Source organism: Grus americana, chromosome 2, assembly GCF_028858705.1.
Source record: "Grus americana isolate bGruAme1 chromosome 2, bGruAme1.mat, whole genome shotgun sequence".
Lineage (NCBI taxonomy): Eukaryota > Metazoa > Chordata > Aves > Gruiformes > Gruidae > Grus > Grus americana.
Window position 1 is genome coordinate 58,114,129 of NC_072853.1, and position 24,522 is coordinate 58,138,650.

Below are 24,522 nucleotides of genomic sequence, written 5' to 3' on the forward strand. Positions count from 1 at the left end.
ATCCAGCAAGTGGCTGAGCTTCCCTCTCACTGATTTCCTTAGTTATGTGAAGCACAAGCAGGAAAACCTCCACTGGCTGAAAGATTGCTTTCTTTGGTAGCAGCAAGTCAGAAAAGCAAAGCTGGCAGGATCACCTCAATGAGCACCACGCATCACAAGACAGGGGCCTCTACAAATTCCCATCAGGTGATCTGTACTTTATGCTTAGCCCAAGGGTATTCGCTGTATGCGAGGACACTGTGATGTATACTGTTCCCACATATATGCCACAACACGCTATTCTGCAAAGGGACTCAAACCAGCTCAGATCCCAAACCAATATATTCACTTTAACATATCAAGCGTGATCCCGCAAAACAGTTGTGTCGGGAAGCTTGTAGGGAAGTTTGAGCAGCACATTTAGCTACATTTGCTGTTTTACTTCCAGAAACCAGTAATTTAGCTACAGAGCTAGCTCAGATAGCTTTGCATATCACTGCTTCACGCCACACAGTCGCCTTAAAGGACCACTGGAGAACTTGCAAGACAACTGGATGTGCTGCTCTTTAGAAGGCGGGCAACAATGTTCATAAGTCTAGAGCTAAGCATTTAAATTTTGTGAGTAACCTGTGTACAAAGGGAACTACTAAACTTTTCGCTTTGTAGAACTCAAATTCTTCTGAGTGGAAGATTACTTTCCTATTGCCAGAGAAGCTAACAAGCTAAGGCAAAGAACTAAGCAAGCTGTCAATTAAAAAAACATAACCATGGCGCTGTGCTGCTCACTTTTATGAATGAAGAGCAGCCAAGGCTTCAAGGAGAGCTTTGCAAGGAGCAGGTGGGGAACAGCTGTCTCTAGAGCACAATCCAAACAATCCTTGCTCTAGAGAAGGCTCTTGTTCTGTGGGACCCTATCTAGTCCTCACCAAAAATTCTAAGTGCTTCAGTTGTCGGCATCTTATGCTATAGAGTTTTACAAAAGACTGAATCATGATTCAAGCAACAGCCTACACATTGAGTTTATTTACACGCTTTTCTGGGGGTTTTTTGTTCTTTTTCTTCCATTTTTCTTGTGTCTGAAACACTGGCACAGAGAGAAGAGAGACAAAACAAGGTGCACAACTGAAAATATCAAAAGCCTACATATATTTTAACATAAAACTGTCAAATAGGATTACAGAAATGTTTCACACATCAATCTAATTTTGCTAATTGCCACCTTTCAATCGAAAGAAATAGCTATTGACCATTCTTCATTCCACTTCTGAACTCAAGATGGACATGATGTCTCAGACACAAGTTGAAAAACCGGGTAGCACACAGATATTTCCATCTTGCTTCCATTTGTGTGAAAGATTTCTAGTTACTTCATTAGTAATGGATGAACATTGGATATTCCACTGGCCTAGAAGTCTTGAAAAAAACACAGCAAAAGAAATGGACAAAAATAGAGAGTAAGGGGCTTCTGTATGGTAAAGACCTACAAAAAAGATTTCAGGAGCCACGCTTCTTATTCTAAAGAATGAGAGGGAATGAACTGGCAGAGCCAATAGCTAAGTATAAAAAATATTAAGTATAAACAAGCAACCCAGGAAGAATGGAAGCCAGGAGTATGTTAAATTTGACATATCATCCTACTTAGACAACAGGTATTCCTGGTTTGTCATTTCAAATTACTTCTTCTGTGCACAAACACATGCACTGAAAATGCTATCGCTGCCCTACGATTTCTCAAACATGGAAGGCTTTTTTGAGAACGAAATCTTGTGTAGGAAGTACTGATGAACCATCATACGAATTTCTCCATACTAATACAGCAACTGTTGACTATTATGGTAGACTATCTGACATTTTACATTTGAGGTTGGATCAACCCAACATCTGGGACTGTGCACTTCTCCACAGAGTGGTAAACAATTAGAATTTTACATGTGCTGAGAAAGCTGCAGCTTTAAAGGCATCACCTTAAAACGTGAATATGTTACTGACATGATTTTTGTCCGGATAGCTGTAGCTTCATTAGGAAGATACCATTTTTATATCTGTATCAAAAATCACTATTAGACTGCTACTTTCTTAGCCACACAAAGCAAAATGACACTTCTTGCTCCCCCTCTGAAACTGTGATTCTAGTGGTGATGTAGGAAAAAGCGAGGGCAGAAAGCAGGAACGGTTTGTACAATATTCATCCTTGCCAGCAAATGGGCATAGGGCTGTATCGGACCTTCCCTTTCACCTCTGGCTGGCAACACTGAGTGCTGGGGCGTAGTCTGCATCGCAACACAGCTGAGAGAAGAACTAAGGGGATGCAGGGGGAAGAAAATGCATCTGCATCATAGCTCATTTGGAGGTCCACAGCTCAGCAGTGCAGGTATTTGCAGCCTGTAATTTAGGGCATAACATAGTCATAATTTAACTCCCAGTGAGTAACTCCAAATAGGTTAAGCCCAATTCAAATTGCAGGCAAAGAGATGGCCGAGTCATTTATAGGCAATAAGGACAACACATACGCTCTTCTGTGTGTTACATACAAAGTAAAAGTCAGGAAAGAAAGAAGACATTTTGACAGAGTGATCTTCACTGTTTCAAATGTTCTATGTCCCATCGCCTTCATCAGCTTGGAAAATGTCACTCAAACTCCCTTCATTTTGTTTACTTACATTACTTCAGCACTGTTCCTGAGCCCCAACCAGTATTCTGCTGAGCATCTTAACCATCTTAATTGCTTCACCAGCTACTTCCGACTCAAACCACTACAACATCTGTTCTCTGTGACAGCTCGATGTGGCTGATTTATTTTCAATTTATCTTTTGCTGTATGTTCTAGAGCTTAGTCTATGCGACTTTTCTTACTTATACAGTATTCCCTAATCAACAGTCACAGTCAGACACCTTATTTTTCCTTCCTACAAGAATCACTTCACGTTTCCCTTTACAGAATTTTCTTTTACTGACTTCTGGTCATTTTTCTGTGTGAAATATCATGCTGCATTAGCTTCAGGATGCACGGTGCTACAAGATGGGAAGCTCTAAGTTCAAGATCCAACTCTCATTGACAGATCTTAATATTCCTGCATCCTGCCCAGCTTCATTCATATTAACAAAACCTCATATGGCCTCTATTGTAATTTTAAAGACTGCTGAGAGATTTCAGAATGCAAATCTCTTCTGCTTTCCGGACAGATGCACGAAATTATGCACCCACACATATCACCCATAGGATAACCCCTAATACAAAGAGGGCCAACCTTTCACAGATCAAGAAATTATGCAGAGAGGTAAATTTCTCCCCAGCTTCCTATCTTTCAGCTTAGACGCCTTTGTACACACCCTGTCAGGAAACCCCTCCTTCCCCTTTTACTGGAGAGAGAGAGAGTCAGGAAGACTGCCTTCTCAGGCTAAAATTAGCCTCTGTGAATAAACCCTGCCTGCATGTGCTTTCCAGACAGCCTAACTTTCAGAAAGGTCCAAACTCAATACTGCTACTGGTCCAGAAGACAAAGCTCATTCTTGAGGATGTAATGTTGGTACATCTTGAGGATCATATATAATGCAACTTTTAAGCTAGAGAGCTTTTTTTTAGCTTTTCTCCTTTCTATGCTTTTTAAAATCTGTAACTCTCCATTTGAGAAAGGATGGATTCAAAGTTGTTTCTCCATCTAAGTGGTGTTTGCTTGTCCCTATCTGTGAAACATTTGTTGGGCGTTACTTCCCAAGCCTATATAGCAAACTAACACACTGACATTTGGACCAAACTGCAACCCCTCTGGCACAGCTGATGCTCTTTATTTGACAGGCTGGCCTCACATCTGAGTCATGTGTGCCAGAAGGGTGCAACACATTTGCCTGCGTTCCCAAAAGCATAATTGCTACATATACACTGTGGACAGATATTGGGTATTTAGAAAAATAAGTAAATACTGGGTTTAAGGCCAAAATTAGCATTTACCCTTTTAAAAGAATATTCTCATTTTTGAGGTCTGATCTAAGATTTTTAAAGTTTTGTGTACTGACAAAGCAGTCAGGGAAAATTTAGATGGTGATCTGCAAAGTCACTTCTCAGCTGATCAGTTCAGCAAATTAAGGAATAAGACTAAATTCTGACAAATTGAGAAGCAAGTTGTGTCCTGATTTTTTACCTCTGAATCTGAGCTGTCAAGTTCAGCCAACGTGGGAGCCTTAAGGAGTCTCTTGCGTTGTACTGTCACTTGTGTGGCCCCATTCTGCTTTCCTTGTGGTGCCAGGCCACCGTTCGCTACAGAGGCATCCACTAATTTTCTTCCAGCCTCTGGCGTAGATACATCTAGCAAAAGAAACAGAACAATTGGTGTTTGGACCTAATTTTTATTTTGCCTTCTCAAATCTTACTGTCAAGGCTATATACACAAAAGGAGAAAAAATTATTGTGACAGTTATATTTGTGCGATTATTTTACTTTAGCAATACACTGTTTGGAGAACTACAGGCAATGGCTTGTGGTACAGAAGCAATACGAAAGAATGGAAGCAGTGGAAAAAGCAGCAGTGCACAATACTAAAAACCAATCTCAGATCAACACTAATCAACCTTAAAAAAATTCCTGTGTTAAACACAAAAATATTCTTCCTTCGACTTAGCCTATAATTAACTATATAACAAGTATCAGAAGAATTCACAACCATATCTGGACAAGTGAGTTTCCAGTGAATCTGGAGACAACGCCACATAGCAATCAGGAAGTTTAGCATGGAGTAAACCTAGTTTTTCCTGTGAGGACAGAATTACACTTTATTCTGCAGTACACAGAAAAGGAATGAAAATGAGCTAAATAACTAGCATTCATCAAAAATATGCACAATTCTTAGGCTTGCATGGTCATTTGTATTAAAAATATGTCTGTGATGTCAAAACTTCATGTAACAGCAGAAACATGAGGCTCCAGCCCTATTTTCATCTACATGAGTTTTACAAGGATGTAACTCCACTGAGTAAATTACTCGGGATTTCTGCCAGTGTGCAATGAAGATGCATCTCGGATAATGTATGCATTGGGTCTGCTGTGCTTAGCCTAGCTTAGCTTAGACATTAAGATAATGACCTAGGCTTTGATATTTTAGGAGAGCTTAGAGTTTGGTCTGATAAATCAGTTTTATCCCTGTAAAAGTACAAAGTGCAGTATTCCAATCTGAAGAAAATTATGTTGGAGGGAGAAGGAAGAGAAGCTTTTAATCTCCCATTTGCATGTATGCCTAATCATCTGGTCTTTCTACCAATGTGTTTTTCTACCCATGTAATTATAGGACTCCTTCCCCAGTCTTGTAATAACAAAGTACCTCCAGGTATTTTAAGGCTAGGGTAATGACAAGTTATTATTCCCGTTTTTATACATGGTGAAAAGAGGCACAGAAGGTCAAATGACTCGTACCTTAGGTTACTGGGAGGACTATGACAGAGAAGTGATATCACCCAGATATTCCCCGTGCCAACAATGTAAGTACTCACACATCATTTGGAGTTACTTACATAGTTGCCCTGGTATAAACAGACACGGTCACTGCTGCTACAACATAATTTGCATTGATAAAAGCTGTTCTTGCACTAAGTAAGTTAAAACTACACAGTCGAGACAAAGCCTCAGTTGCAGTAGTAAGGTCTGTTTTACAACATTCTCATTGGAGCAGCTATTAAAAAGGAATAAGAGGAGAAATAAGTTAAATCAACATATATTGTAAAGAATCAATTAGCTTATTGTTAAATGTTGGAAACTGAGCTAGAAAGGACAGGGGATGTATTGTAGTTGCTCTATAAATCATACCTTCAAGTGGGAGTATAAGAAAAGGAGATTATTTGGACTATTAAAGTCATGGTGACATTCCAAGCCTATGAATCTGTGTACTACAGTGTTATTACTGCCTTCAGGTCCTCCCTACAAAGAGTTGCAATCAAAGACTTAGACTCTCTAACCCTTAGTTGCTATCTTCAAAGGCTTGGCTAATGGGTGTCCTGACTAGCACTGTGGCTTATAGGTCATGGGTTTTTTTTTTCCTCCCAGATTTCTGTGGGTACAGCATGGGCGTCCTCCACATCAAATGCATTCCTGCTCTAACAGCCACTCAACAGAATCCCAGAAAGTGACAGCAGGAAAACAAATACCAAACCGCCTCACCTCCCTGCTGTCAATACCATTTCTTGAGACCTCATAATTAGCTAATTAGCTGGCATGCAGTTGATTGAAGCAGCTCAGGGTTTTCCAAATGAGCAAGAGAAAAACCTTTGATTTGTCTTTTGATTGCACAGGGTGGTTCTGAACAGACTGTCCAATGAAGCAGCCCTGGCACCACCAGCCCAACACCCAAAGGTGGTGTCCCTTTTCCCAAAAACTTCCTGGGCGGCGACTCCCCTGCCTGACGGTAGGGAGGGTGAGCAATGGCCTGTACGTACTGTTGGATTCACCGGGAGAATAAATGATGGGAAAGCCAACAGTATTGTCCTCCTTCCAAAAAGTAAAACACACGATTGGTCTGGAGAAAGGAAAGAGGAGGGAACAGCCACCAGACATCCTCTAGCACTATGGGAGGGGGTGGAATGGATATCCAGGGTACATCATAAATTGTTTTCTGGGTTTTTATTGTTGTTGGGTTTGTTTGCTTTGTGGTTTTTTGTTTTGTTTTCTAAGAATTTAGGCCCGATTTCTTTAGGCACCAGAAAAGGAAATTTCTGATCCATTTTGGAGGTAATTTATGTAGCCAATCACTATCTATAAAGCCTAAACCAGTTGTTATTTAAATTCACATGTGTACGAGTTGTTCCTACATATTGTTGAATTGTTCATATGTTGGCTTATAAGTCTTCTTGAAATACCAGAGAAGTTTTAGGTGAATCGAGAAGACAATCCAACATAGTATTTGTTTTGAAGGGCTCTTCAGTAGGAAATGTCATTTATCACCATTCTTTCCTCTAAAGAAAAAAAACCCAGCAGGGAGTGTTTTTACAACTTGCACGCACTAAAGAATAAAAAAACAAACAAAAGGTAAAATTAGAAAACCATCCAATTTATAAAATTCATTTTATCAATAGTGCTTAAGTTCAGTTTATCATTCCTGCACTTACAGTACTGGATACACATGAATAAATGGATTATTATAATTTAAGGAAAGGATAATGAAATTTTACAGTTTCAACAAAAATAACTTGTTCGAAAATTAAAACCAGAATTTGTTAGCAGACACAGACCAAAAAATTATTACTTTGTATAAGCTATTTTAGTGAGGTACTCAGGCAACAGAAACATTACCATGTGGCAGATAATCGTATATCATCATAAACAAGATAAAATTAATCAGGATAAACAAATCAGAAACAACCAATAGACTAATGCTTATACAAATGAATATGACAGAAGAAATTAATGGAAAATTCTTTGAAACAAAAACCTACATTTATTTTTTTAAATGGATAGTAGTTTCATAGAACATCTAAATGTTTTGAAGATGATTCAAATGATACTAAAAAAAAAACTTGTGTGAGTAACAGCCTGGGGTTAAGATTTTATTAGAGAGTCAGACACACTGGGAGAGTGTCATTGCTCTGTGTTTTCAGGCAGCAAGTACAATGAACAGTACCTGCAAATTGATGAATAAGTTTGGTTTCTTTTGAGTTTCTTCTAAGCTATCATTACAACAGGCAAATGAAAGAAGGGAAGGTCTTGATTTGATTATTTGATCTGTGTGTTGACCTTCCCTGACTAGCCTTAAGAAGGAGGAAGACAAAAAAATCCCACCCTAGGATAATATGAAATGCGCCTCTATTTACATGTAAGATTACGTCTCTTACGAAACAAGGAATGAAGCAGACCACAGATTACATGCAAACCACTGCAGTCTTGTAACCATATGCTGTCTGCCTCTTAACTAACTCTCCTGGGCAAATAATGACAACAGAAGCCTGAATTTTGCTCTATACAGCAAATGTACTCCTGTATCATTTTACACTGAGTTTAAAAGAAGGCTAAAATGGATTTGCAGAATTAATACAGGTTTACCTTTTGCTAGTTATGATGATGATAATATACTGGGAAAGATTATATAATGAATAATGGTAACAGAGATGTGTTGTTCTTTCATTGCACCTAGATGTTGAAGTCAAACCTGCAAACCAATACATCAGTGTACCAAACGGCCAGTCTTTTGCTGGTGTTGGCATCACATTTATTATTGTGTTATCTAAATTAACAGATTACCAGGACCTGGTGGAGTTCCTTTCTCACACTGGTCTGAGGCACAGATCATGAAAAGCCAACAGTGACACACTTCACTTTACAGGGTTGGGAACAACAGGAACAATCCCTGTGAAGTTTGGGTTGAAGTGCTTCAGTTCCCTTTTTCTCCTCTCCATGACACACACCCTCACCAATGTACAAACTATTTCTGAAGAAACAACTTCAAAGCAGCCATGCATACAGCTTTGAGGCAAGAACTTGAGGGTTAAGAGTGCGAATGACTGGTCTTATGAGCTGTGCATAGAAGTGAAGCTGCTTTTAAGCTATTTTTCTATTAGAGGAAGTGGGCAATGACTGCCCTGGTCCCTAATTGATATCTGAGTACCTCTCCGATTACTCTTATTACAGGTGGCTATTGCTTGCTCCTTCTAGTCTACCAGTACGAAACAGCAGGGTAGAAGGAGGTCCCAGGTGCCCCTCCTCTCCTCTTCAGGATGACAACAGCAGAGAGATGAGTGGAGCCTGGCAGTGTGACACACCAACTACACCGGCTCCATGCCAGCAAAAGTATTCTCAGAATTGGTCTATGTCATCCCAGTCACAGACAGCAAGCACAATAAAAGCCCGCATTTGTCCTTTAGCATGTTGTAGGAAAACACTTCTGTTTTTCAGCAGGTTTGTGGGGTTTTTTCATGACAGCAATTCCATCAAGCATAGAGCAATGAAAGCAGTGAAAGAGCAAGTATGTGGAAACAGTGATCACAGAATGAAAGCACAGTAGAGCTTCCCCACCTCCAAAATAATGAAAAAAGTAAAACCACGCAAAGCAACAACATTCAAAACTACTGCTTATCTGCTTACTATCGACATCCCAACCCATCTAATTCATTTGTACTGCTCATCTGGTGTCTCACATCTACCTAACTGGAATGTTTTAATCATCCTGAATTTACTTCTAAAGACAATTTATCAGATCACGCAGTCACGCCATATGATACTACTTGCTGAGAACCACATGACTTGAAAAAAACAAAACCAATCACATTTGGAAGATGGATAAAGAAAACAGGAAGAGTTCTTCGGTGGTCAGTCAAAAAGGGCAAATCCAAGTACAATATAGATTGCTATGGAGCTACTTCTTTAAAATAAAAACATTATGGTAATGAATTAATGGATTATGAAGAGAGCTTTTACAAAATATTGTTTGGATTTAACCAAATGAGGATGTCTCAGGATTCTTAAAAATAAAAGGCAAAAGAAGAAGCAAACAGACACATGTAGAAGGACAGATCTGAACATTTACAATCTTAAAACTGAAGGAACTTTTGGCATATCTGAAAGCAGCAATAGTTTTTGAAAACTGAAGTTTGCCTGTTTATGCTATTATCTGACCCCCTGAGGATCCTTCAGCTTTCAGTGGAGTAAAACATGATACCAAGTACATGCATAATTTGAATCCCACCAGACAGCTGTAGTAGCTGTACAATACGCTGTGAGCGTAAGGTTTCACAAAAAGGCTTGAGCTGGATTAACAGCTTGCTACCGCCTCTGACGGGGAGAGCCTGTTCCTTCCTCCCATCCGCCCATAGTCATCATCTGCCCTCCGCCAGCTCTCTGATCATCTGATCAGATAGTAGGCAGGTTTAAATCACTAAAAGAGCAGAAAACCAACCTAGAAAAAAAAAACCCCAAACAAAAGTATTTGTGCCTGGGTGACGTGAGTTCAACCAGGTCATCCTGTGAATAAATGAGCAAGACAGGCACAGAGGAGGAGGGGGAATGGCATGCTAGGAGGGAAGCTTGGGAAGGAGAAGAAGTTAGAGCCCCCCCTCACCTCTTCACAGTGACAAGGTGTTCACTTGGCTTGGCCAGAATATGAAGCCGTGAACATAGATAGGTCACTTGTGAACTTTGCTCCTGTATTACAAAATTATTGTGGTTTTTATATTATGGTAATCAAACATGAACTTTCTAGTTCACAATATGATAGCATTTCAGTCAGATTATGCCTTTCTATGGGGTAAATAACCACATGAGGTTAAAGGGTGTATGGAGAAACAGAGGACGAAAGTTCCCAATGAGATGTTTCTACGTGCAACCAGAAGGGAGGGGGGAGGGTACAGCTGCTGTTGCTTCTTCACAAAATGAGAGCATGGATTTATTTGGAGACTGTTTTTCTTGGGAATCATCTAGGGGAAATTAGGTAAGAGCTAGCATAAGAGCTCTCTGCAGCGGAAAAACCTTTGAGGCTAATGTAGACTGTTTCCAACCTCAATGATGGAGTCTTTGGGCCCGAGCATCCTGGAAAGTTAGCGTACAATGAGGGAGGAATGAATTCATTTTCTGGCTAGTAGGCACTAACTCTCCCTGACATTGTGCCTCTGAAGTAGGACATGTTCATACAGTTACTGCATGTCCTAACTAATGGCCCACCAAGAGGAACCTTTAAATTTGGTATTAAATAATTGATGAAGGATCAGCTATTGAATCCTCTGTATCAGCAAACCATAGCAACTTATTTTGCTAACTAGTGAAGAAGGAAGGTTTAGCCTCTTTTGACTGAATATCTTTGATTTCACAACTCACAAAGCATTTACTGTAGAAACGCCCAGTAGAATTGACGGTTCCTTTCTAGATTAGTATTCACAGGTGTATTTCATTAAATCTCGAAAGGTAGATGAGTTCAAAACTAGTTTTTGGTTCCTCGTGAGAAATGAAGTACTGCAAAGACGGTCTAGTCAAACAGTGAGTGTAAAGACACAAAGGTCAGATTAATAAATAAGTAAATCAGACTTGAAAGTGACGCTGTATTCTGCAATCCTTTTTAGAGTGTGGAATAGCTCTGGGCCACCTTATTTTGGAATTCCAGCACTCTATTTCCGGTGAAATACAGTTATTTCCTATAGCTAGGCATCCTTTTGTGGCAAGGGAAATGTAGGCATTAATAAGTAATTTGTCTTCATTTTTATTTTCACTGACCATATCTTGGAAGAATCCCTTCAAGTTTCTTTCTTAAATGGGAATTCAACAAACAGATGGAACAAATTTCACAATAAGCACAATAACCACGTCAGGTGTTGTTGCACCTTTTACCTGACAAGTCAAAACTGTAAGACATGCTAAGTGGCCGCATTGCTGTAAAAAAGAAACAAAAACAACAAAAAGAAAACGATTCAGCTGTTAGAAAAGCAGAAGGGTAATGAAAACAAAAGATTAACTCCATTTGAGACATTTTGGATTCTGTTGCCTAAATCCAAAATGTGTCGGACATACTACTGCTTTACTGTAGTAAAGCTCAAAGTCTGGAAACTACAGTAGTATAAATGGAACTTGCAAACAGAGCAATTATAAATACATTTGTGTAGTTGTAGAATGAGTTTTTTGGAATTCAATACATCAAATATCAAAACAAGAGGTAAGTATCTTAAAAATGCACTATTTTCAATTAAAATGAGAGAGAAAAAGGAGAGAGGGAAAAAGAGGAGAGAAAGAGCTGAAAAAAAATTGAAAGTACAAAGCCACATTTCACACAAGTTTCAGTGACCTGAAATAAAGATATTTCTAATTTTTTTAAGCATAATCTCCAATGATTATAATTAAACTAATAAAGAGAGACACTCAAGCTAAGCTTGAGCAGTGGTTTCCTTGAACAGGATGGAAAAAAAGGCTGAACACAGTGTGATTTATGCTGATTCTTGTTCTTTTGAAAAACCTTAGGTGGACCTAGCCTTTAAAACATAGCCATAATATTATTCTCTTCTTTCTGGGTCTCTAACCATTTTATTCCTAGATAAGAAAGTGGTCAGATGTTCTTTATTTCTGGAAAGATCTATCTATATTTCCAATTAAACTGTGTAATTCAAGGAGCAGACACTCAAAATATTTCTCAAGTGAAAACAAAATTTCAGTGCATTAATCCAAATAAGCAGGCCAAGCCCAGCGACAAGAATGCACAAGAACACATCAAAACTGACATCAGCTTATGTCTTTCTTACAGGTGATAAACATGCAAGTTGGTATGAAAGGGCCTGTCAGCCACACATACCATTGCATTGAAAGATGTTTAAAAAAAGGTTGTGCTGGGACAAGTTTTGCTCATGAGAATAAATCTATGTGGTTAACGCAGTAGGTGGCTGACTCAGAGGCAAATTTGGGAGTCAGGATATTTTTCCTGTAGTTCATTAACTAGACAACATCAGCCACACATAACAGCTACAGAAAGAGTATCTAATCCCTGTCTAAACTTAGCATAAAGGCAAAATACATTTTAAAGCATAAGGGTGTTTATCAGCTAATGCTGAGTCCTAACTGAAGGTTGATAAAACATGTACATGAAACAAAGTTTTCTCCAAGCTCCATTAGCTGAACTTGCTTGAGTCACAAATCCATGCTTTTAATTAAAAAGACATGTACCTCAAGGCTGTGTTTGTCTCAATAGCTTACTCCGATGATTTTATGAGGTCATTTGAAAGCTCCCTCCAATTCCTCTACTCGAACCTCTCCCTTTGCAAGAACGGCTACCAAGATTAAATCACCACTTCCAAAGAAGTTTTAGACTGAGAGCGGTCAGCCGCAGGCTGGCTTTTCTCAACGGCAGCTCAGGGTAGAGCAGATCTTACCTGTACGGATGTGTTGTGCAGAGCAGGGGGACTGCAACCCTCTGGCTGCTGGGAAACACATGCCAGAGGTCCACCCATATCGCAGAGGAGGAACTGCAAGAGTACAGCCCCCCTCACTCCAATTGTCAAGTGTAGTTGTGCTATAAACTGAGCAACATGGGAATAACTCATGTACCTTACACTCCCAAATATTTCACTCTAATGCTTTTTTTTTTTTTTTTAATAGCAACAAATATTTCTGTCCAGATGGTGCAAGTGTCCCATATGGTGTTTCTACTTATATTTATAATCCTTAAACCTCATTACCTTACATGCTGTTACATTAAATTACAATCAGTGGTCATCTAAACTATATGGCAGATCTATTTGTACCATACTGAATCTCACTATCATTACTCCATTCCCAATTCTGCACAAACACATTTTATTCTAAAAGGAACTTTGGACATAACAATCATTTCAGTGTGAGAAAGAACAAAACCTCATATTTCAAAATAAGAAAAAAAAATATCTTCAAGGCCTTTGCTCTTGTTTCTTCTTCATGCCAGCAGCAAACACACACTTGGGAAATAAAACTTGCGTGCATCCCCTTTTACACCTGCAGCAATATGGCATTTAATCCAAACAGTTCACTGGACTGAAGGAGAGTTACCACAGTTCCAGAACTCAAAAATTTAATTCTTTAACAAAAAATGAAAAATTGGTGGAAGTCAGGTATCCCTCATTAGAGGCCATGCCCTGAAATCAGCCCAGGAAGTCCTAACCAGTAATACTCCACAATTTAATATTGTTTTTAGAAACTGTTTACTGAATGGGTTTGATGTAATTTATATCAGAAATTTTAAAGATCAAATTTGCTGCCCCTGCGATGACATGATAGTTCCCAGATGGAGAATATCTAAAATATTAAAAATTAAACGTTTGAAGAAAAGTAAGGAATCGTTCCACAGTTTTACAAGCCTCCTACATTTGGAAAAGTATCTAGGCCTATTAAAAACATTGATACAGCAAGCATAAACTGAATCCAAACCAGAAACTGGAAGGCCCAAAGAAACAATATTCAAAACATCATGCTTTTCAAAATGCACCCAAGCATTCACCAAACTCTGCCGAGCACTTCAAAAACAATGCAACAAAGCAAGACTGATGAAATTGTTTTTCTCTGGAGACAATGGGTTGTCACAACCCACTTGAATCTGGACCGGTGCCTTTAAGCACATGTGGCAAGCACAAATATTTTGCAAAACGCAGTGCCAGGGAGTACATACGTGGATTATTTCATGCTTTTTAGCCATAAGATGCCACTTTCGCTCTTCAAGAATCCATCAAGTTCAGTTCTTCTGATACAGATAAATACCGTGCTCTTAAAGAAATGTAAGTCACAATGTAGGACTATATTTGTCATGCTTTTGTCATCAGAACCATTGAAGTAATGCAAATAGGTGATCATTGGAAAGCATAGTATTTCATAGTGCATTGGTGAATATACACTACAGAAATGAAATGCTTTGCAGTGCAAGTCTGAATTATTTGCCCACTGAAAATACATACAAACACATGTTCCATAACTTAGAAAATGAAGCAAATATTTAAATTCAAAATAGAAGCAATAGATTCAGCAAACAAAATAAAAGCAGATTTTAAATTAAAATAAGGAAATTGATGCTGCTAACAACAGGAAACAGAATAAAATTAATTAAAAACAGACACGTAAAGAATACTTGCAGATATGTAAGGAATATCGCACTGGGGAGAAGCAATACCCATTCCATTCTGAGCAAATCTAACATTAACCATCATGTGCAACAAGCAATGTAATGCCATTAAATTTATCTAATACTTACATTAAAAACTTGAAGGGAATCAAGTTGAATCATACAGTATCTTATTTTAAATATAGCTTAGCACAAAGACTGCATAGCCCTAGCAAAGCCTGTAGGTTCTTTCTTTTTCTGAAAGGATGAGAATAATTTTATCTTCCGTGACATCTGCACAGACATCACTAATATTGCTGCTTCTTATGTGGGAAGTTTTCTGTGGAAGCTGCTGGTAAAAACTAGCAACGTGCTTACCCAGCCTGCTACGCCTTATCTCATCAGGTGAGACTGGACGTAACTTCCTCTCTGCCTTGATCTCCTCCAGTATCCTTTCATGAAGGCTGCGTGGCCGTGGTGGGGTTGGTTTCAGTTTTCTTGCCGAGGCCTTGGGATATGAAGATAATTGTATTTACATAAAACAGTGCTTCCTTGAAAGTAGATTTCACACTTTTTTGGAGAAAAATGTGGAATGTTGTGATACGATTTTGCAGGCACTCAATATTAAAACCCACATAAATTGCAAAGAGGATTGTACTTTTCCCCAATTCATTATGATTTCCCAGAGATAAAGGGCTGCTGGTAATAACAGCTATTAATCGGTAAGTGCAAGATATTACACACTGTTCTTTAAGAGACCACGTTCTATATACAGAAGACAATATTTTTAAAAGCCCATGTCAGAAAACACAATATTTAATATATTCCCTGGACACAAACATGCTTTAAAAAGCCACATTTCTGTTAGGAATGAAACCCACTGGATTACATACAGGATTTAATGGAGGTCGTGATCGGATGAAATCCAGGATTATTTCATGGGCACTCTTTTTTAATCGAGGTGGAATGTCACCGTTGACCTGGAACAGAGAAAGTAAAATATGTATTTCCGTGTTTTGTATTTGTATTCATGCAGATGATGAGATCAATTGAAAACTCACAACCCTGACAGAGCTTGCAGTGTTCTGACACCTGCACCAGATGTAAAAGCCCACCAGTCCTGAGCAGAGCAACAACCCATATGCAGAGCACAGGCAAGGAAACACGCAGATAACAGCTTTTCAGCTTTGCAGATAGCTGCAGAATAACTGCAAATGCAGCAGCTTTAATCAGCAATACTTAGGATTCTGAAATGACAAAATCAAACATCAAGGCTGCAATTGTGTCTATGGGAGAATGCAGACAAAGCTTCTATCTTGCTTGGAGGAAAAGGGGCCAACACCATTTTTAAGAACAACTATTTGAACCATGTCTCACAGCCAACCATTACATGGTCCCTAATACTCTGTTCTTAGCCTGTGAGAAAACATGGATGCTCCTTAAGGCCCCAGTTTTCTTGATCTCCTTACGAGCTCCCAAGCACAGACGTGAAAGCAAAGACAGAGCTGGCACAATCACCAACAATTTGCCTTCAGCAATGGGTGAAAAGTATGCTCCCCTGGGATTTTTTTATCTTTACCACCCATCTCTGCTGGTCTGGCCATGAAGAGGTGGCCTTGTGTGGAAATCCCAGCAGAAGGAGGGGGAAGCTTTCATAGCTGCCTCTTCACCTGCACTTTAAAGACTACTCAAGTGTAAACCAAAGTTTGTTAATATGTCTAGAAAGTGAATCGCTAGAACGCCATGGCATGCCATTGGAAGTAGAGGAAGGGCATTTACTCGCTGTAAATCATATATTTCTGTAGAAAAGGGGCTGGGGGAGAGTTGTTTGCTTGGTTGGTTGGTTTTCTCCAGAGAGACAGACATTTCTTTCTCTGATACCTCATTTAGAGTAAGAGCATATACAAGACATCACAGGAAGGAGTCAGCAATTCACTATATGTACAGGATATAAAAGAAGGCAATAGAAGTTTTCCTATCATATGAAGAATTTATAAATTGTAAGCTGGGAATAAGCATATGGATTTACTTAAAAAAATCCACCTGTCAGGTTCAGTCCTCATACAGCACAGCAGCCAAGCACACTGTCAGGGATGAGAAAGCATCATACACCATACATCCTTCTGGTACCTTCTATTACTACACAGTAGCTGGCTATCAGCCTTATCCTCCAATTTGACAGAAATTCCCATGACACTATATTTCTTAGACTGAGTGTCCCAGATTTCAGCACTTTATTCTTTTCTTTTCTTCCCCCCCCGCCAAGTGTCAGAAATATATGTAAAGACCTAGCTCTGGTTTGTCAAATCACGTGCACTTTTGCTAACCAGAAGGAATGCTGCAGTCAGAAAAATGGGTTTAAATGCCCATAACATCACTGGAATATGATCCCTAATTGAACTTCAGTAACGTCAATGCAGCTTCCATGTCTGCTCACCTCAGACATGCCCAGTTTCCAGGCTGAGGCAGAGCGACAGCCTCCCAGAGAAGATTCAAGCCTTCCCCAGTAAGGAAGCAGATGCAGAGTCCCTCCTGGGGACTCTTCCTGGAGGTATCCTACCCCAGACATGGTCCAAACTCTATTTGTTCCCCCCAACCCCACCCCTTTAGCTTCCTTAGAGTGAATTTCATATAGCTTGGCAGAGAATACCAAGCTGCTAAACTCTGCAACATGCATCATCTTCCTAAAAATAGTGCAGAAAATTAAAATTGAAAAGGTTTATATTAAATGGTGATTTGACATTTTTATGATGAGGAGAATATTATTTTAAGTGGTGTGATTGATTTCTGCTGTTTAAAGACTGAGCAATTTTTTGAGGCCAGCATGCTTTGCAGGATTGTTAATGAAATGAGAAGTCTCTCTTCCCTGAGTTACTGTTCATCAGATGTCAAAGTTGATAGCTGAAGTTGAGAGTTATTACCATCAGAACAGCCATTTTGTAAACTGATAATCTCCTTTCCAGCCCTGGGGAACAACCCTCTGCATGACAGTAGGAAATAAATAATACATGGCTCTGAGCCTTTCACCTCAGGGCACTCTATGCCCTGACTTAATGCCACCAGGGTATAATTAGTATCAGTATTCCCATTTGATTGGGAAAGGAGAAATATAAGATTTTCTTAAGTGATTTTCCACAGGATACGTGGGGAGCTGGTCACAAAGCAAGTGGATGTTTCTAAGACAACAAGCCAAGAGCAGGAGTGCCAGCGGCAGAACCTACCATCTCATTACTGGCGCCTAAGCGAGATGCTGACAGGAAAGACACTGAAGGGAAGCTCTTATCCTCTCTGTCCACACTAGATCTATTTCTTTACTCAAACTAACTCTCTCTGTAATGAGCAATTTCACTTTTAATTGATTAAAATTCATGGCTCTTGATTCAAGTCTAAATCAGATATATATATATATTGCACAGATGCGGCCATGATACATGCAGGGGAAAAAAAACAAATCAACAAAATCATCTTTTTTTTTTTTCACATATCAGATTGGCTCCAACTGCAAACCAGTACTTAAATAAATACCTCAAAATGCTGTAAAACTATCCTAAGCCTTTATGCATGTAAAACGGCTTTTGTACAGCAGTATGCATTAAAACTGGCAGTGTGGGGAAAGCATAACCAATGAGTATAAAAATCGACAAGAAATTTAGAGATCTAAACAGCTAAAGCACAGAAAAATTACCATGTAATCATCTACTTACTCACAACCTGCTACCATCACATTTTCATATATAAATATGGATTTGCAGTTAAAAAAATAACTGCAAATGGTACTTAGTAACCTTTGGCTGAAGCCCAAGCTTTAAAAATGGTGATCCCAAACAAGAAGTACATCGCACATGACTTTCACAAAAAGAACATCACTTATCACTAACATTCAATTATCCCAGCCATTTATTTGTCTCACTATAATAGGTGACAGCATTAAGTAGGAGAGTACTATCTCTAAATAATAGGTAACATGAAAATGATATTGTTTCGTACTACCTAGAAATTTTCATTTTAAATGAGATTGCACGGACACTGAAATGGACAGAGGGGGTATGCTACATCATTTCCAGAACAGCTCATGATAAAGTCCTTTTGTGAGTTAAAGTCTCATAAGTAGATATATATTTGCCATCTTTCATTGTGCAGACAGTATAGTGCTTTTCTTAACGTAGCTGGTTTGGTTTAACACAATTTTTTTCACAGTAGCTAGTATGGGGCTATGGTTTGGATTGGTGCTGAAAACAGTGTTGATAACACAGGGATGTTTTTGTTACTGCTGAGCAGCGCTGACACAGAGCCAAGGCCTCTGCTGCTTCTCACCGCACCCCACCAGTGAGGAGGCTGGGGGTGCACAAGATGTTGGGGGGACACACAGCTGGTTCAGCTGACCCCAACTGACCAAAGGGATATCCCATACCATATGATGTCATGCTCAGCATATAAAGCTGGGGGAAGAAGGCAGCAGGGAAGGATGCTCAGAGTGATGGTGTTTGTCTTCCCAAGTAATGGTTATGTGTGATGGAGCCCTGCTTTCCTGGAGATGGCTGCACACCTGCCTGCCCATGGGAAGTGGTGAATTAATTCCTTGTTTTGCTTTGCTTGCGCACACAGCTTTTGCTTTACTTATTAAACTGTCTTTATCTCAGCCCATGAGTTTTCTCACTTTTACTCTTTCGGTTCTCTCCACCATCCCACCCAGGGGGGAGTGAGCAAGCAGCTGCGTGGAGCTTAGTTGCTGGCTGGGGTTAAACCACGACACCCCTAAAGCATGATTAGGAACTGCAAAGCTCACTGCTCTACCTAGGATGACTCCTAAACTTCTGCAGAAATTTGACAAAGGCAGAAAATGAAAAAAAGGCAGCTGCATACCACTCAGTAAAACTAAGTCAGAGCTGTGCATAAGAGAACAACAGACTCCACAATGTCCAGCTGGACAAACTGGTCAAAGACTTCTCACATTCTCTACATCCAGCTTGAAACATCTGAAATTTCACTTATTAAAATACTGTCCATGCACAGCTGTTATTGCAATCAATATAAGTACAATAAAATGATAAATACTGTAAATAAATAAATAAAATTTTGTTACAAATACCCAAACAACCATGCCAGAGGATTCTCAGAATAGACATTCAAATTACTGGATATTTTTAACAATAACAACTTCTACCTATAGGCCTAAATTCCCCTTTTGTAACATGGCCAAGCTAATAGCACTGCATCACAGACATTTGCAAAGAGCTCGAATACAGAGACAAGAGCGCCATTACCTATGAAGAATTTAACTGTTATGCAATGTAATGCTGAGTTTGGATACTATGCAAAAGGTACCTGACAGCCATGCGTTGAAAAAGTAACATAAGAGTTATCAGCTACTGTGCAATAAGCACGGCTCAAGAAATATAGTGAATGGTGCACATCTTGGAGAAGGGGAGGTGGACAGGAAAGAGAACTAATTGTGAATCAATGTGGAATTAAAAGCTATAGCTTAAAACATATGCATAATAAAGAAAAAATAAGCCTGTAAGAGTAATTTAATCCTTAAATTTCCCCATTTCCAAATGTTGACTTTACCAATGTTCACAATTTTTAACTTTTTGGGAGTGAGTCATCCATAGGAGAAAAATGCTATTAAATCTTCCCAGATAGACATGTAAAGATTGCAAAATGGCAGGATGAAAGATATCCTGTTGCCACAACAACCATAGAAACAAGGACTCTTGCCTCAGACGGAGAGATGACAAATTTGAAATTATTTGCATATGAACTGAAATAGAAATGCCAACGTCACTGAAAGTAATGAAGACAGTTATTTACAAAAAGCCCAGAATCTGACATTTTACATCTTCAAAACATTTTGAATATTTGCACTATGACAGAAAACGAGCGAGAACAGCTCCAGTTATCGGCATCTGTTAACACTTTTGATAGTCTGAAACACCAAACTAGTTCCTAAGTAATGCACCTAATAGGAACATCTGTTCCTTTCCTAATTTCTACTTAGAGTATTGAGCAGTCAGGGACAGACGAAGCTACTCTTTTAAACACAGCATTATATTAATAAAAAGAACAGTAAAGACTTCATGTTGCATCTCATTTACTTAAAAGAATTACTTAACCTCTTGTTATCATTAGTAGCATATGGATTTTCACAAGCTACAAGTCTAAAAATACTACCTATAAATTTAAATACAAAATTGCTTTTAATAAAAATTTTGCCAAGCATCCATTTTGACTGATAGAAAGAAACATAATCTATTCTTGCCCTTTTCTTCTCTTCTCAAGAATCACGACAGTTTTCTCTGATGGGAATACACATAATCGGTTTTGACCCATGACGGTCAGCTAAAAGATGCTGTATTCATGCGATCTAAACTTTTAATTCTAAGTGAATCCTTCAGGCTCCACACATTTCACATCAAACTGCATTCTTACTATTGTGCATGCTTTGCATATTCTTCGAGCAGACCCTGCAGCAGAATCCAAGTTACTGAATTTAAGGTTTCTAATAAGAAAGAAGTCGTTTTTCTAACATGATGTCACTAGCAGTTGTCAGACAGCCAGCAATTGCATCACAGACAACACTACAGGTACTATACCTGCAGTTGATTGTAATCCCAATTCAAGTTTACACCCAGAGGTCACTTTGGACCATCTACCTAGTAGACTAGATAGCAGGACAAAAATAGATGCTTGCCGGAATTTCGTATACAGCGAGAGTCTGGATGAGCAGAGGAGCAGCTGTGCCTCGAAGACCTACCATATAATGAAGAAAATCTCTTCTGAATAGGCAGGAGCTTGCTCAGCAGAAGATGAATTAAAGGCTAGTCTGACAAAAGCAAAATTAGATGACCCAGGGGTTCCCATTCAAACACAACTACCATCCTGATTGCATACAGTAACCAAGGTCCTGAGGGGACTGTTCCTTTTTTGCAGTGGGTAGTATGAACACTTAGCACAGTTCTCTGAATTGTTAGCGGAAAGACAGACAACATCATTACCTGGGTGTGTATTTTACCCTACTGATTTAACATTTAAGCGACATCTGCTGCAGAAAATAAATACAATCTGATAGTCTAAATCCAGATCTTGATTAGTAAAGTACTTTCAGCTCTTATATAAAAGGCATTTATATTTGTAACAGAACTCATTTATTTGCTCCCCATGTAGTTGTTCGATATTTTTCCTCCTTTATTCTTTTTTCTAATGATGTCTAGTAGAACAAAATACATGTTTTCTGTTTCTCTCATGTGTGTCCCCCTGCCCCATCTCTGAATTTTTCTGGTGGAATCATGGCTTTCTCACTAACAAAGGGTTTGTGAGATTTTGTCAGGAAAGCAAATAAATTTGAACACTGAACATTCTAAGATGATGCTTCCACTCCAACTAGTAACAGGCAAAGATAAGTGCAAGGTATAAATATTGACACTGACCAAACACATGCCTCTAACAAAGGGATTTAAAGTATCCTACTAGGGATAAGGAGCCCTTTAGCTCAGTTGCTAGCTTAGCAGAAACATCTTAATGTTGAACACAATATAAACCAAAAGGAAAGAAAGAACAGGGACACATCAGTAAATATCAAACGGGGTCCAAAAAAGAGTGCCTTAAATCAATCTTACATGCACCTTTATGAGTGTCTAGGAGGACACCCATCAATCAACACTCTCCAGCTTGCTTTGGCATATTGTCTTGACTTGAAAGCAGCAATGGGATATGCTGAAAATAATTAAGCTCAAATTGAAGAGCTTAATTTCTACAAATTGAAGATTTAATTTTTTTTTTTACATAGAGTACTCATTGAACACTCATAACAGATCACGGTAACATAAGTTTTCAAACACTGTAATATAGGTAGTAAGTAACAGAAGTTTTCAACCACTGTAGGTTTTCCTTTCCCATCACAGTATCATGCATGTAACAGCATGATAGCACTTTACACTCTGGAATTCCAAAAATTATGTTGTAACTCAAGATAAATGTTCTCCCCAATAAAAAAAGTCTAAAACAATCTCTCAGTGGAAAGTGTGACAGGACTTTTGATATGATTCTTAAGGTTATCATAAAACCAACACAAGTCATTTGTCCAAGCATATGATACATAGGTATGCCTTTCAGAATTCTAAATGCCTGCTATATGGAAAACAAAATACACAACATTTGTTGGTTTCGTGTTTTTCTCCTGAATGTACTACATAAATTTAAGATGCCATATAAAAACCATGAATATTACTATCTACATGACATCATAATTTCAAGGTTCTCAGAAAAAAAGAGAAGAAAAGAAGAAGATAAAAAAGGAAAAGAATGTTTCAGATTTGACAAATTCTAGTGATTTTCTTGACTTACCATGACCTTCCTCAACGTATAGCGTTTGGATCGAATATCATCCATCAGCATTTCATAGGGTGTGAGCTGATATTCTATTGGGAGCGGGTTGTACTGACGCTCTTGAACTTTCTTAAGTTTAACACCATTCCGTAAATCTCGCATCACTTGTACCCAAAAACGAGCCTGAAGAGAAAAGAGAGAGAAATTTTATTTGATGCCTTAACCTTGAATGCCACCTCACATTAAACCAAAAGTTGTTCATTCCCCTTTCAGGACACCACCAAACACATACAGCTGTACTATTTTATTTTTAACACATCAATGAAACCCCATTTTATCTGTGGTTATTTTATATAAGCCTATTTTTAACTCTCATGAACATAACAAAACTTTTTTGCAACTCAGCAGGACTGCAGAGTCTCACCTCAAGTGATATTCACCTCTAAGATAATACAGAAAAAAGATTTGAAATTCTCGTACCATACATCTATATTTCCTTTTCAAGTATATTGCAAACACGTCAGGAAAGTTTCTAGACTTATAGCTAATACTATGTGAATTAAAACAGAGATTGAATCCGAAACTTTGTTTCCCTTAGGCCCAAAACGTTCCTGCAAAATTTCACAGCTTTTGTTCTTCAAATAGAAATTTTGGAAAGGACTCCAATTCTTGCAATATCCTCTTAGTACTCAACTTCCTTTCGCTCTGCCTGTAAGAGCGCCACACACTAACACCTCCCTCTCATTTTTTGGGCAGCGAGAATGACTGGAGAGGAGGAAGAACAGGTGGTGGACAGAAGACTGGGAGATTGAAATCGAGTACTTTTAAAAACCTCATAATATTCTTCTATGAACTGGTAAGAATAGTAACTAGAAAATAAACCAAGCTACTTTCTGTTAAGAGTTTCTCTGCAACAGTTTTTCTTTCATTGTTAGAGAAACTCAGTTGGTGGCTCTGCCTACTGCCCGGCTGCCCCTTTGAAGGGCAGTCAGCATGATACCTGTCTAAATGTCCAGTCTTTTTAAATTGCAAAAGCTTCTCTGTGAAAACAGCCTAAAGAAAAAATGTAATGCTTGGATACCTGTATTGTTTCATCTGTCTGTGAAGGAAGGTTGAGACTCCATTTGGTTCTAACTTGTCATGAGCTACTATTAATTCATATGTTAAAAAACCCAGACACTGATTTTAACATAAACCAAACAACTTTAGGTAAGCGTTATAAAGAAATACAAACTGCTAGTAATGATGCTGAATAACTATTCAGTTGTTGTCTTACCCAGTCAGCATTTTTTAAGTCATCAAGATCTGTGCTGGATTCATCACTTGCTTCTTTGTCCATTTCTTGAATCTTCTTCAGATTCTGCCAATGAAAAGAAAGTGAATCAATAAATGAATGGTAGCATTATTCTCAACTAAAACTGAAGCTTATTTTCTGACATCTGTTGAATTATGTTGTTTGGGTATTCCACTGAATGTTTTATGACTTGAATAGTAATACTGTAAAAGTAACTTGAAATACTATTTGAATATATTTCTCTTAAATTGAAAAGTGGACCTTAAATGTTGGAAAAAAATTCGTAAGTTCTGACTATGAAAATACTTCAGATAACAGCATGCCTGAGGAAAAACTATACATAGAAATTTTAATATTCCTAAAATTGGGCTATGCACAGAAAAAACCCCAACCACCTACCAGGTCTGTTAAGCT

General features: G+C 38.6%; 1 protein-coding gene across 4 annotated transcripts in view; it reads right to left on the minus strand.

The window, feature by feature from the left end:
• Positions 1-24,522, minus strand: part of SPIRE1 (spire type actin nucleation factor 1) — a 134,120-nt gene that overhangs the window by 14,525 nt on the left and 95,073 nt on the right. For 2 of the 4 annotated variants that reach the window (XM_054814142.1, XM_054814139.1), the window contains exons 5-10: positions 24,091-24,174; positions 22,833-22,997; positions 15,383-15,469; positions 14,868-14,997; positions 11,270-11,311; positions 4,119-4,282 (exon numbers count right to left, since the gene is read on the minus strand). In XM_054814142.1, coding sequence (XP_054670117.1) covers positions 4,119-4,282; positions 11,270-11,311; positions 14,868-14,997; positions 15,383-15,469; positions 22,833-22,997; positions 24,091-24,174 — 672 coding nt within the window. The remainder of the gene's footprint in view (positions 1-4,118; positions 4,283-11,269; positions 11,312-14,867; positions 14,998-15,382; positions 15,470-22,832; positions 22,998-24,090; positions 24,175-24,522) is intronic. The other 2 variants (XM_054814143.1, XM_054814141.1) reach the window with 1 other exon arrangement.